The 14,017-nt window shown below is 40.6% G+C and overlaps 1 protein-coding gene across 6 annotated transcripts in view; it reads left to right on the forward strand.

Moving 5' to 3' along the window:
* The window catches only part of zfh2 (Zn finger homeodomain 2), a 250,655-nt gene that overhangs the window by 222,895 nt on the left and 13,743 nt on the right, over positions 1 to 14,017 (forward strand). For all 6 annotated transcript variants that reach the window (XM_067121804.1, XM_067121803.1, XM_067121805.1 and 3 more), the window contains exon 2: positions 1,460 to 4,812. In XM_067121804.1, the coding sequence (XP_066977905.1) occupies positions 1,515 to 4,812 (3,298 nt within the window). In that variant the 5' untranslated portion in view covers positions 1,460 to 1,514. The remainder of the gene's footprint in view (positions 1 to 1,459; positions 4,813 to 14,017) is intronic.

The following is a 14,017-nucleotide window of genomic DNA, read 5'->3' on the forward strand; positions in this document are numbered from 1 at the left end:
TTTTTGCTGTAAACGGGGATCTTATTCATTTTTTTTTCGTTGTGCGTCTCAGTAATTAATCAGCTTTTGTGTTTGATTAAGTATTGTTTGAAATGTTTGTTTATTTGGGTTACTGCTAATATCTAATAGATATTCCCAGTCACACGATCCATGTCGAAACCTGTCTTTATAGTTTGCAAATTCTGAAACGCTCATGTTTCGACGAAATGCAAAAGAAATGACTTGAAGTACTGCTCACGCTATGAAATCCTTGCTTACTGTAACCAAAGCCTTTGCGAGTTGTCACCTCAATTCTAGATTTTGATTTGTGTATCCGTGTACATAAAGGGGGTTACATTGTTTTTGGGCCTAAAGTCTAGGGAAAAATGTATTCCAATGGAATGTGCCGAACAGTCATCATTGCATTTATTTATTCTCCGAGCTTTGGGTGACACATTCCGAGGCGCTTCGGTGCCACCTTCGACGGATAAGGAAAAGCCAGGTTAATGTCTCACAGCTTTCCGGTTTTGCAAGCAGCGAAAAACATGCCTGCATAATTGTTCGGAATTTTTTTTTTTTGTGACTTTCCTTTCATTTTCTCCACCTACCAGTATTTTTTTATATTCATGAACCTTCATGTCTTTGGTACGACCTTGAAAGCGGAAGAATAATCCGCCTCGTGTGTGTCTATTGCTGGGGCTTCTTTTCGTTTACCAGAGACGCACTGAATACATTGGCTTGTAAGCCTCACGTTTATGGGTATGTGGAACAAAGGGGGAATTCGGGTCCAAACGCTTGTTGTTGTAATGGATCATTGCTCTCTCTCTCTCTCTCTCTCTCTCTCTCTCTCTCTCCGCCGGGAATGTTACATTACTTTATCAAAAGTTGTTTTGCTGTGTAACGAATGAATGGTTTTTGCCTAACTTTTAAAATGATATCCCTCAGTGTTTGTTAATTATCCAGTAAATCATTCAGGGTTTCTATATAGTTTTTGTCCATGTCACTTTTTTTTTTATGACGACTTTGGTATGCAAATTCAACAAATTAATATCCAATATCCAAATTCGTTCAGGTGTTTTACACTATTGTTGATATTAAATATTTTTTTAGACTGCATTTTCCATTGATCGAATAATATTCAAATTCAACAAGTTAATATCCAAATTCGTTCAGATGTTTTACACTATTATTGATATTCAATATTTTTGTAGACTGCATTTTCCATTGATCGAATAGTATGCAAATTCAACAAATTAAGATCCAAATTCGTTCAGATGCTTTACACTGATATTATCGATATCAAATATTTTTGTAGACTGCATTTTACAATTGATCGAATAGTATGCAAATTCAACAAATTAAGATCCAAATTCGTTCAGATGCTTAACACTGATATTATTGACATCAAATATTTTTGTAGACTGCATTTTCCATTGATCGAATAGTAACGACTATCCTTTTTTTTTCCATTTCCATGCAGATGGTGCAAGAAGGTCGAGGGCTGTGAGTAGCGGAGGCTGTGTGTGTGTGCCGCCATGCCCGGAGAGGAGAGGGGAGAGTCACCTCTGAAGGGATGCCCCCGGCCCCCACCACACCCTCCTACTGACCCTGTCGACGCCCCCGCCCACCCACAACAGCAACAACAGCAGGAGCAGCACCAGGAGAATCGGCATCAGCAGCAGCAGCAGGAGAAGAAAGAGCCTACGCCCACAAAAATGAGTCCCGAGGACGCTCCCTCCACCTCCCCCTTGGCGGGAGAGGAAGGTCCTGGACCCCTCGTTCAGCAGGGTCCCAGTGCCACTTCCTCGTCGTCGTCGACGTCGGCACCGTCAGCGTCGCCGCCCACAACATTTAATCTCACATGCATGACGTGCCATACGCACTTCACATCAGCGGAATTGTACACGCGCCACCACTGCGTGGCTTCGGGCACGCCCGTGCAGGATGCCTTGACCGAGTCCTCGAGTGATGTGGAGAAGTTCGATGGCAAAATCGTGTACAATCCCGACGGGTCGGCGTATATCTTCGACTCGGAGATGAGTGAAGATGATGGGGGTGTGGCGGGGTTAGAGCTGCCCCAGCATGAGGGGTCCATCGTAGACTCTCCCAGGCACCCACTCTCCACCACCGCCAGCCCCACCATCCCCACCATCGCCAACGCCATCTATGTGACCAAGAACCCCGCCTTCTATACCGCCCTTTACGGACAAACCTTCACCTCGCTTATCCAGGATAACAAAGTTCCTGACGTTCCCATTGTTCATAACTACAGGGTCTTTACCGTTGGTGATAAAGACAGTGAAAATGAATGTAAAGACAGTGATAGCAAAAATAATAGTTCCAGTGAGAAAACAAAACTTCCATTATTAGACTACTCGCAAGTTCCAATTAAACCTATATTGATGTGTTTTGTATGTAAGTTGTCTTTTGGATATGTTAAATCGTTTATTGCCCATGCGATGGGCGACCATAGTGTAGTGCTGGTCGACGAGGAAAAGGACCTTTTGGCGGCCAAGAACGCCTCGGCCATCATTCAGTGTGCGGGTCGGGAGGAACCGCGAGTCTCGTTCCTAGAGCCAGTGATACCCCCTGGGCATGGCGGCAGCGGCAGCGGCAGTAGTAACGACTGCAGCAGCAGCAGCAGCCAACCTGGGGGACCGCTGGCCACCCTGTTGCCCACAAGGGCCCCCAGCGGTACCTCCCCATCCCCGCAGCCATCTTCACCTGTCAAGGCCGCGCACAACAACGATGCCCATCAGTCTGTGAGTGAGGAGGGACATACCCCTATAGTGAAAACTGAACTAACTGACTTTTATGACCTGGTGCGACAGCAGCAGCAGCAGCAACAACAACAGCAACAACAGCAGCATCAGCAGCATCAACAACAGCAGCATCAGCATCAGCAGCAGCAGCAGCACCATCATCAGCAGCATCAGCTTCACCATCAACAGCAGCAGCCGAGAAACGACCCCTTTGCAGCCCCCCAACACCCAGCTGCAATTCGAACACCAGACATCAGTCGGAAGTCACCTGTTTCTGCCCTTGGAGCCAATGGACGAGCATCTGTCTCGCCTGTCACTTCAATGTCACCAACAAGTTTTTCACCTCTGCAGTCCCCTGTGACTCAGCTTACAGGCACCATCATCGGTGCTTGCCCAGAACACATGAGTGGGCGACCTCAGGGTGTCAACTGTGACAAGTGTGACCTAATCCTTCAACAGTCACGTCAGCTAGGGGGTCAGATGGCCTTCATGCATTCGCGTAATTCCTGCAAAACGCTCAAGTGCCCCAAATGTAATTGGCATTATAAGTACCAAGAAACCCTTGAGATTCACATGAAGGAAAAACACCCAGAGAATGAGTCCACTTGCATTTACTGTTTGACAAACCAACCTCACCCTCGTCTTGCACGAGGGGAAACTTATACATGTGGTTATAAACCCTACCGATGTGAGGTGTGCAATTACTCCACTACTACCAAAGGTAATCTTTCCATTCATATGCAGAGTGACAAACATCTTAACAACATGCAGGAGTTGCAGAATGGTGGCATGCCCAATGTAGATGGGCCACTGGGCTCTCAGTCCCTGACATCTCAGCAACAAAGTCCATCTGGTGCTATTTATTCTGCACCAAAAACACCTACGCCATCAACAACACCAGCACCCATGCAACAGCAAAAGCCAAAACCTGTGTGGCGCTGTGATGTTTGCAACTACGAGACCAATGTTGCAAGGAATTTAAGAATCCACATGACCAGTGAAAAGCACACCCATAACATGATGGTTTTGCAGCAGAATGTGAAACACATGCAGCAATTGAGTGCATTGCAAGGGAGTGGAGGTAGCGCCAGTGGACAGATTGATCCTATGGCACTGCTCCAGTATGCAGGGAACCCGGCTGCTGCTGCCGCCATGATGGGTAACTTGGGTGTGAGTGAAAAACCACCAATGCCAGAGGCTGCCTTGGCTGACCTCGCCTATAACCAAGCACTTCTCATTCAGATGATGTCTGGAGGTCAGATGCCACCAGGTGGACCTCCAGGTGGACCTCTGGGTCATGGTCCGGGACCACACTTGGGACATGGTGGCCCATTGAGCCATGGCGGAGACCAGCCAGGACCTCACTTTGATCTTGGACTGAACCCTGAATCTCTTGAACCTCCCCCTGAACCAGTTCCCCCTAACCCCCGGCATGCATTCACCTGTTGTGTATGCTCAGCATTTTCCACCGACTCTTTAGAACAGCTCAATCTTCACCTGCAACTCGATCGGTCGAAAGCCAACGAAAACGAGGTGCTTTTGGTGGTGGCAGGGAACTACATCTGCAAACTGTGTTCATACAAAACAAATCTCAAAGCTAATTTTCAGTTGCACTGTAAAACCGACAAACATCTTCAAAAGCTGCAGCATGTGAACCATATCTTAGAAGGGGGTCCTCGCAATGAGTGGAAACTCAAGTACTTGTCCAATACCAATCCTTTGCATGTGAGGTGTAACCTTTGTGAATACTATACAAACAGCGTGCACAAACTTCAGCTGCACGCGGCCCACCAAAGGCACGAAGTTCTCAATGTACTCTTCCGACACTTGTGTGTGACCGAACAACAGTTCATGGAAGACAGAAGACAGTACACCTGTGCCCTGTGTAACTTCACCACCAGGGCCAAGTTGCAATTGCTGCATCACATCAGATCCATGCGGCATTTGCAGATGGAACAGCTGCACCAGATACAGCGGCACGCAGAGGGAAAAGGCGGAACGCAGCAAGATATCGGCGAAATCTTCAAAGTCGAAGAGATCATGGATGACGATGGCAGACATACACCAACTGGTAAGTTATAGGAACATGTGTTCCCCAAGTAATGACATTTTAATGGTGTTTGTTGTGTTTTGTAATCTCTTGTGTTTTATGGTTGTATTTTCATTTTTTTTTTATCAGTGTTGTGTACTTCTTTATTTTACGTCGTTTGTAACTGTCATAATTGTTTTTCGAGCCTTTGTGCCATTATGATGTGGACACCGCTTGGCTGTCGTACATTTTCCCATTATGTGATACATTTATTTCCCTTTTGTTTTGTTTTGTAGAACTTTAGAATGCTTGTAATGGTTTTTTTTAATTAATTTACAGAACTGGTAGGTAATTTTGATTGATTGTGCATGGATACCTTGTTGCTTTTTTTATTTGTCTTGATCCATTCGCCCATTTCATCTTTTATTTTACCAAGTTGTATGTTAAACTTCAGAAATAATTTTTACTAGGTTGTATGTAATCTAAGAAATGCCAAGTAGTTAGTTTTATTTTACGATGTAAGGACACTGCCAGTTTATTTTGCTATTTGTTTATCTATCTGTCAGTCTATCCACTCACCATCATTGAATATGATTTAGTGAGACAAAATTTTAAGTATTTTGTGATTAATATCTCTTGTCAGTTTCAGTGCACGATAACATTTTCAGTATTGTATTACTTTAAGAAACGATAAAGGCACCATCTATATGCTTTGTATTTGTTGTGTAGTGTATTATTTGATATCGGTAACAGGTTATGATGAAACTGTCTCATTGTTACTGTTGATTATTGAAGTTTATCAGTATCTGTTTCAGCTATTCCCTGATTCCAAGAACAGCTGATTTTTTTTTCATTCCTCGTCTACCTCGCTCGCGTGTTTTGCACAAATTATTCATAGATTTCTTATCTGGGAATTTAAGTGACACTAGTAAATTTCGATATCAACATTAACTTGACTTCGCCGAAAAAATGGAGATTTGTAGCCTACATTATTAAATATTTTAAGTCATTTTTTTCACATTTCAAAAAAACATTTTTATCAATTTTCATGAAAACAGAAGCATTCAGAGTGATTTGATTGGTTTCGGTTTTTGGAATGTTTGAGCTGTTATTTTTGCAACCAACAATGGAACTTTGTTTCAATTATGAATGTAGGTAATGGGAAAGAAAATGAATAGAAAGAGTCTATGGTAGCATTTCAGTGGTGCGGGAGGAAACTGGTGTGTTGGTATATTCAGGCTTATATAGTCTAGGTTGGTCGGGTAAGTTGGTAGGGGGAAGCTTGCTTGGGCAGGGATGTATAGGGAGGGGGAGGGGTGGGGGGTGCGATTCTCGCGTGCTCACAATGCGAGAAGTGGTGGTCGTCACCGCGCTTTTATTATTTTAGGAGAAGCAGGCAATGAGAGCTAGTTCAGGGTTTTATTTATGGCACCTTCAGAATGCCAGCTTTACCTCCCATTCGCCTCCTCCTACCCAATTCCTTACTTACCTCCCCCCCCCCAACTCCCCACCCTAACTCTGTACAACCTCCACTGAACCCATTCGACCCCATGTAGCACATGATTTGATAAGGGGGGGGGGGCTTCCTATAGAAAGAAAGCGTATTTTAGGGGAAACCAACGCCCCCGCGACTCTGTGTTAAAGCAAAAACTATGGAAAAAATGCAGACGCCATTGCTTGGTCAAAATGACTCCTGTCAGGAACAGAGAAGTGTATATGTATATTTGTTTGTTTAAGGTCAGTATTCCCGCCTCATGACACCTAAGTAAATTATCCTTCATCCTCTGTACCCTTTTGGAGAGGGCCGTGTGTTATGCTTTGGGGTCTAAAGACACGCCCATGCAACTAACTATATTGCCGCAAGGTCGTTTGCGTTTTTATACGAGAGACTCGCAGGAAGTGCTGCATTGAAGTCCATCTCTCTTAGGCTTGAAATTCCGCTTACGGGTACAAGCCTATCTGCCATTTTAGTGTTTAACTATCTTAAATGCTTGCGTTGCTTGAAGATTGTGAGTTTTCTAGTTTTAAACTACATACTGTGTCCTTAATTTCTAGGCAGTGTGTTCTTTGTTTATACATTACACGTATATACACACAGATATATATATATATATATATATATATATATATATATATATATATATATATATATATATATATATATATATATATATATATGGGTGTGTGTGTGTGTGTATATGTTTGTTGTCTGTGCGCGTGTGTTTGTGTGTGTCTGTGTATTGTGTAATAAATCTCTTAGTACCCAGATTAATACCTCCCTGCCTGCCCTTACGCAATAGTCGGGTTATAAAGTTTCCTTTTTCCTAGAACGACGATCACATACCGTACCTATACCAGTGCGTGCGCGAGTACGTATCGTGATTTTCTCACGTGTTTGTGTCTTATCGACTTGAGAGAACACTAGAGAGGAACCATGGAGTTATATTGCACTTCGGAATGAATGAATGAACAATAAATGGGGTTTCCCCCAATAAAACACCGAGTGGCAAGGTTACCAAAGGTTATTTTGGGGCATTTGGTAGGGGGGGGAGGAAGGAGTGTAGACTCTCATTTGTTTTTCACCGCAAACCACACTCTCTCTCTCTCTCTCTCTCTCTCTCTCTCTCTCTCTCTCTCTCTCTCTCCATGCGATATTAGGTAGCGTTAACTAATTTTTTTTTTTTTTACCAATTATTTTGTTTTCACGTGCGTGTTCATTCTTAATGATTTACGTAACAAAAACTCTTATTGCCTTTGTTAATCATAAATATTATGTATTCTTTGACTAAGTCATTTTATATTCGGTATTTATCGTAAAGCATTTCCATCATCGCCGTTTACTCTCATTGTCATGCGATGGCTCGGCCCTCTGCCATTGGCTGGGAAACCTGACAGTTGTTTAATGACATTTGCGGTGACGGGCCCCGAGCGCGACACCTTACCACTGGAGAATTTGCGCCTGTAATTTCTATTTTGTTTAGTTATGAGAGTACAGTTCATATAGCATAGTTATGTTAGTCATTTTGCTTCATCTTTTAGCGAACGTTGTAATTGAATTGCCTCTCTCTCTCTCTCCCTCTCGTGCGTAGTGTCATCGTGTATACTTGATTTATTCTGACAGCTTCTATATTTTCCATCTCATGCGATACGACCGTACCATATATTAAATGTTAGTTCGTTCATTAATAAATACACCGAATGTATTATTGTATTGTGTGGTTTCAGTTCTTTTCGGGAACAGATACTTATGTATTATAATGCTATATTGTCTTTAAACATGGCTTTTTAGACATTTTTTTTTATTTATTGACATAATTGCTTATAACTCGTAACTTTTCGTAACTTTTGTTACTCGTGCAGTGAGATTACTTTTTAGGTGAGGCGTTGTATTGCTAATCGTAGATTATTTTTCTGCTTTAACCCATTTTAGGAATAATATGTAGCGAATATCTGACTCATATTGCACTGTGTCGTCGTTCGCAGTCAGAAATGTTTAGTTTATTTTCTGAGAATAAGCTGTGCGTATTAAAATATTCTGTATTTGAAACGTCAATATCGCTTTTAGATTATACTTACTTTCTCCTTACATTTAAGTTTATCTATTGTGAATCTTACCTGCGATACTTTTTCTGTATTAAATCATTATTAGTTTTGCAGAAGTTATCTCTCCTGTTTAAAGCCAGGCGCTATTAGTGTTGTGCACTTTCCCAAATGACTTCTCTTTCAAAACTCGTGCGCATATATAAGGCCAACTATTTCGGGAAGCAATCGGCCGCCGGATAATTGCACGACCACGGTGTATCCTAAGAGTTAATTTATTCGTGTGGCTCTTGTGAAATTCTTGTGATAATGGAGGCTTAGGAAGCTGATCACGTAGGTCTACTTTTTTTTATTTTTTTTTTTGAGAGAGAGAGAGAGAGGGCGCTCCCAGTTGTGTAATCCAGCGATGGTCTTTAATTAATTTTTTATTTCCCATAACGGGTAGCTGGGTCCCGATGGACAATCGTCTCTTATTCCTTTCAAAGGCCGATTCTGTTTCATTTTGATCCGAGAGCAAGAGAGAGAGAGAGAGAGAGAGAGAGAGAGAGAGAGAGAGAGAGAGAGAAAGGATGACAGTGACAGAACATCTTTTTTTGTGATGTAGTCGGTGGGTCAGGTGTCCGTAGGCTATACGATAATGGTTGTATATCTTCACTGTTTACTACTCGAGTTCTACGTTGTGCGTGTGTTGTTCTCATATCTCTCTCTCTCTCTCTCTCTCTCTCTCTCTCTCAAACATTCAACGCTCATGGTGTTGTGTGTCCTTCCGTATATCATGATGATTGTGGTGCTGGGCATCCAGGATTAATTCGTCCTGCTAGGAAATAAAATACTCGTTCGGTCTAAAATTCAATATTAAATGGTACTACGTTCGACCCATTTAGCCTCGCCCAAGATGACCCCCACCAGCTCGTCGCTTCTTTGCTCAATACTTTGTGATCATTATCAGATAATTCCGAGTATTTTTCCAGGTAAAATGTATTACGTTCAAAAAGTGACACACACACACACACTGCCCGTGATTGTTTGCTGACTCACGCGCCATTGCTTTCGTAGCCGATCATACTCTGTTCGCCCAGACATGTCTGTGCATAATCAGGCATCTTGGGACCGTTATCATGCTCAGTGATAAGCTACACAGGGCCATTCATATAGCCCCTATCAGAGCTGGCGTCTCATTACTCTTCTTCGAGGGGATTTTGATGGTGCGGCGCTGTAAGGCTTGGTTTTCAATTTTCGTTCGTGCAGGACAGTTTTGTTGGCGTTAGTCTCAATTTTTTGGTTTTAGTTTCTTTTAACTTATTATTATTATTATTATTATTATTATTATTATTATTATTATTATTATTATTTTTCTAAAAAAAAACTGCGAAACTTCAGTTTCAAATTTAGGAACACAACCTTTCATTGAAGAGGGACATTTTTCTTTACCACTTCCATTGGTTATTGAATGGATTGGACCATAGCTACTAGTAAATATGTAGGTTTCCAAGTCAACTTTCAAAACGGAGCATGAGACTGTGTTTAATACAAAAAAAGTATCCTAATTGTGTACGAACATGCAGAATAGAGCCAGCATTAATTCAGTAGTGGTGAGTAGGAGTGAGTCAATAGTTAACGAGTCGGTGTCCAAAGTCATTAGGGCAGGAGGCTGTTCCACAAACAGTGGTGAGTCGACACTTGTCGGCCGCTACTGTGTTGATGATGTTCTGATTAACCTTTTCAAGCGGAAAAAGTTATTAGTATGTGTTTATTTATTTATTATTATTTTTTATTTCGTTTGAAACTGACCTGTTATCCTTTATAACTGGCTTTTTTTTTTTTTTTTTTTTGTAGGGTTTGATTCCTAGAAGTTGCCACGCTGAAGTGGAGTTTGATTTGCGTGTTTAGTTTCATCTTCCAGCCATATACTAATACATCTTCCATGCCTCCAGTTGCAGTGTATATGATAATTGCCGAGAGACATATGTAATTGTATAGCCTACTGTCGGTAAGTCAAATTTTCAGGCGAGACTGTAGGTTGTGACGAGTGTACGAATTTAAGAACATTTGACGTCAAGCAACTCATGTCACGCTTTGAATGAAAGTCGAAAATAAGAATTGAGGAAATAATACCGTACCTTGTATCAAGAGCTATGTATAACTTAATGCGCTTTGGGAGTATCTCGTCTAAACGAAACGCGGCAAAGATGATCTAATCGTAATTGCAGCGTCAGTGTGCTTGTACGTTATAACGATTAAATATATATTATTTCTTACATTTAAAAGTTCCTGGCCCTAATCTATCGATCGCTTTAATTGAATCTCGTTGGAAATCATCATCATCATCACCATCATCATCATTATCATCATCAACATGGTCTATGAACAAGCGTGGGCAACAACGGGTACCTCCAATTACTTTGATTAAACCTGGAAGTTTAGTCAGTTGTCTCGTAAATTTGATAGCGATCGTGCCTGGAAATGATAATCGACCTTATCTTGTTATTCTTTAATCTCGGCGTTCTTTTCTCTCCTTCCCTTTCCGGGCTTCTCTCCCCGCTGTTATTGGCGTTATTGTGGCCATTGTAGGTGTTATCAGGATCATCGACGTTATTTCGTTGTTCCATCTTTATTGGTGCTATTTGTCACCTCGTTGTGATCGTACTTAATGTTTTTTTTTAGTTAATGTGAGACAGTGGCGTGAATTGTCTTCGTTCAAATACCACCCCTCCTTCCTTCCTCCATTCTTTGCTCCTCTCTCTCTCTCTCTCTCTCTCTCTCTCTCTCTCTCTCTCTCTCTCTCTCTCTCTCTCCCAAGATTGTTCAGTGACCCAAAAAAAAAAAACCTGAAGTCCCGTAGAGTTTGAAATAGTTGCCATTAATCATGGAAAATTCATGTTAATCGCGACCATAATTTTATCAACTTACTTTTTCTCCTTCGCCAGCATTTAATTTCCAAATGAGACTTAACTTTTGATGAGCTGTTGAATACTTTAAAAGTAATTACGTCCAGCGTGTCGGTGACGATAAGCAGCGAGTTAAAAAGTTGAAATTTTCAGCCTTATTGTTTTTGTTTCAAGCCGAATGGTGTCTGTGCGGGCGTGGTGGATCATTTTTGATTATGTGGAAGAGTTTTTAGCAAATTAGACCCTTATTTTAAGGGAATTCGCCCCTCTTGAGAGAAGGCAGGTACCGTGTCTTTCTGCAAAGAGCACAGTCATTTTATATTTTTTCAACATTTCGTCGCGTTAGTATTACTAATCCTACAGTTTTTCTTCTTCTTCTTCTTCTTCTTCTTCTTCTTCTTCTTCTTCTTCTTCTTCTTCTTCTGTACTAAGCTGAAAAGGGTATAACGAATTATTCCAGAAATATATGACGGCTTCCGTTGCCGTTGATGTAAATGCACCTAATAGGTCATGTAATTTAAAGAAAAAAAAATCCATAAAGTCGTAATTCAATTTACAATTGTCGTAGTCTCAACCAGACTTCTAAATGTCACATGATAATTGTTCCTGTCTTTTATTTTCGTGTAGTCTAAAGGTCGGTCTAATTATGTGTGACCCAGACCAAGATACCGCAAGGAAATCTGTATGGCCGGCCGGTCCATCGAATTGGGAGGGATTTTTTTTTTTTTTTTTTACTAGCCATGATTATTCTGCGGTCTGTCCCTTTTGTGTAAAGTTTGAATTGTCGTTCTTTTATTTCTGTTACCTTTGATTTGATCATCTTAATCACGCGTTCTTTCCTCTCGCTTGCCGTTATCTAGAATTTTTAAAATTTCCATGATCTTAATCACTCGTTTTTCCCTGTCGCTCGCCGTTTTCTAGAATTTTTAAATTTCCATTAGGATATATATATATATATATATATATATATATATATATATATATATATATATATATATATATATATATATATATATATATGTATATTTCTTAGTATTATAATTGTACTCAGCCAAAAGAAAAATCAATTTTGTCTCTGATTCTGCCTTTGGTATTGGTCCAATTTCAAACATCTCGGGGGAGACGAAAAATATTCACGTGCATGTTGTCCCCCTTCAACCGGAATTCTGACGGAGCAACTGTTCTCTGATTGTTTTTGTTAAGTGGGACTGCCTTGTGGTTTGGAAGTCGAATTAGGGGCATGAGAAAGGTGTCGGATTCTATGCGCCTCCCGCCATTGATCGGCAATTGTTTTCCGCGCTAGGCGTTTGTTTTTTATATTTATTTTTATTTTTTTCTCCCCCGGGGCCTCCCCCCTTTTTTGATGCTTATGCTTCCCTGTCATAAGGATGAAACGTAGGCCCAAATGAATGGAAGTAATCAAAGCAAAGCCTCAAGTCATTTAGGAGAGCTGAAGCAATAATCACGGCGAAAGGGTAATTAGCCCGAGGCTTGTTCTCTTAAACGGAAATACACACAATAACAGAAGCTCTCTCTCTCTCTCTCTCTCTCTCTCTCTCTCTCTCTCTCTCTTGATAAAGTGATTAGTCAAGACTACAGCTTTCTTCACCTCCGTCGTGCATCATATAATCAATAAAGCTAGCTGTATGTGTGGACAAAATTGGTAAAGTCAACTTTTGCCAGAGTTTAACCCAGGGCTAAATAAAAAGGGCCCTCTTTCATTTTTTTTTTTTTTCTCAAGTTAGGGTGGTGGCGACAAGTAGGTATTGTGTTTACTTCTTACCGACAGTGTTCTTTCATTGGATGGGAACACCATACCCAGTTCCATATTGGTTTTCTGTCAATGGTACAGTGTTGTAAGGAAACGTGCTCGCATACCTTGTGGTGTTCGTATGAGTATTCGCGTTAGTGCGTTGATACCTGTACACTCGTTTCTCACTTCTGTCAACTTCGTTACTAATTTTGTTTTGTGTTGGCGTTCACAGAAAGACGTATTTTTAGAATCCTTTAAAGCCCTTTTTAAACTTCAGTGAATATATAAAAATATGCCTAGAAAAGAATAAATATCTTTAATATTTTTTTTATGCGGCTGTGAAAGTAACAGGAGTACTTAAAATAGTTTGGTTCGTGCACTTCTTCGCTTTCGTGGATATTACCCGAGTTAGACACCTGTCGATCACGGGTTGCAATTATAAACCCAGGGTCTCCGGTAACCATAATTTATTTCCGAAGGTAAAGAATCATTATCCCATTGTTGGGTTATTGCGTTATGGTTTTCCAAGCCATTAGAATGGTTCCCGAGGTGCCATTATTACATTTTATATTCCCCCCACCATTCATGTTGTACTCCAGCGTTTCGTTTCTCTGTGTTTTGAAGGGTAATTTTTTTTTATAGGATTTATAACTTTAATTTTTTGGACTAAAATAATTTGTCCGTGACTTTAAATGTGTAGTATTCTGCCATTTCGGCTTACAGTGATCATTCTTAGGTAAGGTAACCTTCAAGCTTTGTATTAAAAGGTTAATGATTATGGTTACTTTGTTCGGAGTATGGTTGATACAAGTTACAGAGAGATGTATAATAATATATTTGGTGTTTCGATTTCTGTGTATATATATATATATATGTATGTATACATATATGTATGGATGTATATATACAATACATACACACACGCACACACACATATATATAAATAATATATATATATATATATATATATATATATATATATATATATATATATATATATATATACATGCATACATAATTTGTGTGAATGTATATTTGTGAAGAAGAAGAGAGAGAGAGAGAGAGA

This window comes from Macrobrachium rosenbergii, chromosome 20, assembly GCF_040412425.1.
Source record: "Macrobrachium rosenbergii isolate ZJJX-2024 chromosome 20, ASM4041242v1, whole genome shotgun sequence".
Classification (NCBI taxonomy): domain Eukaryota; kingdom Metazoa; phylum Arthropoda; class Malacostraca; order Decapoda; family Palaemonidae; genus Macrobrachium; species Macrobrachium rosenbergii.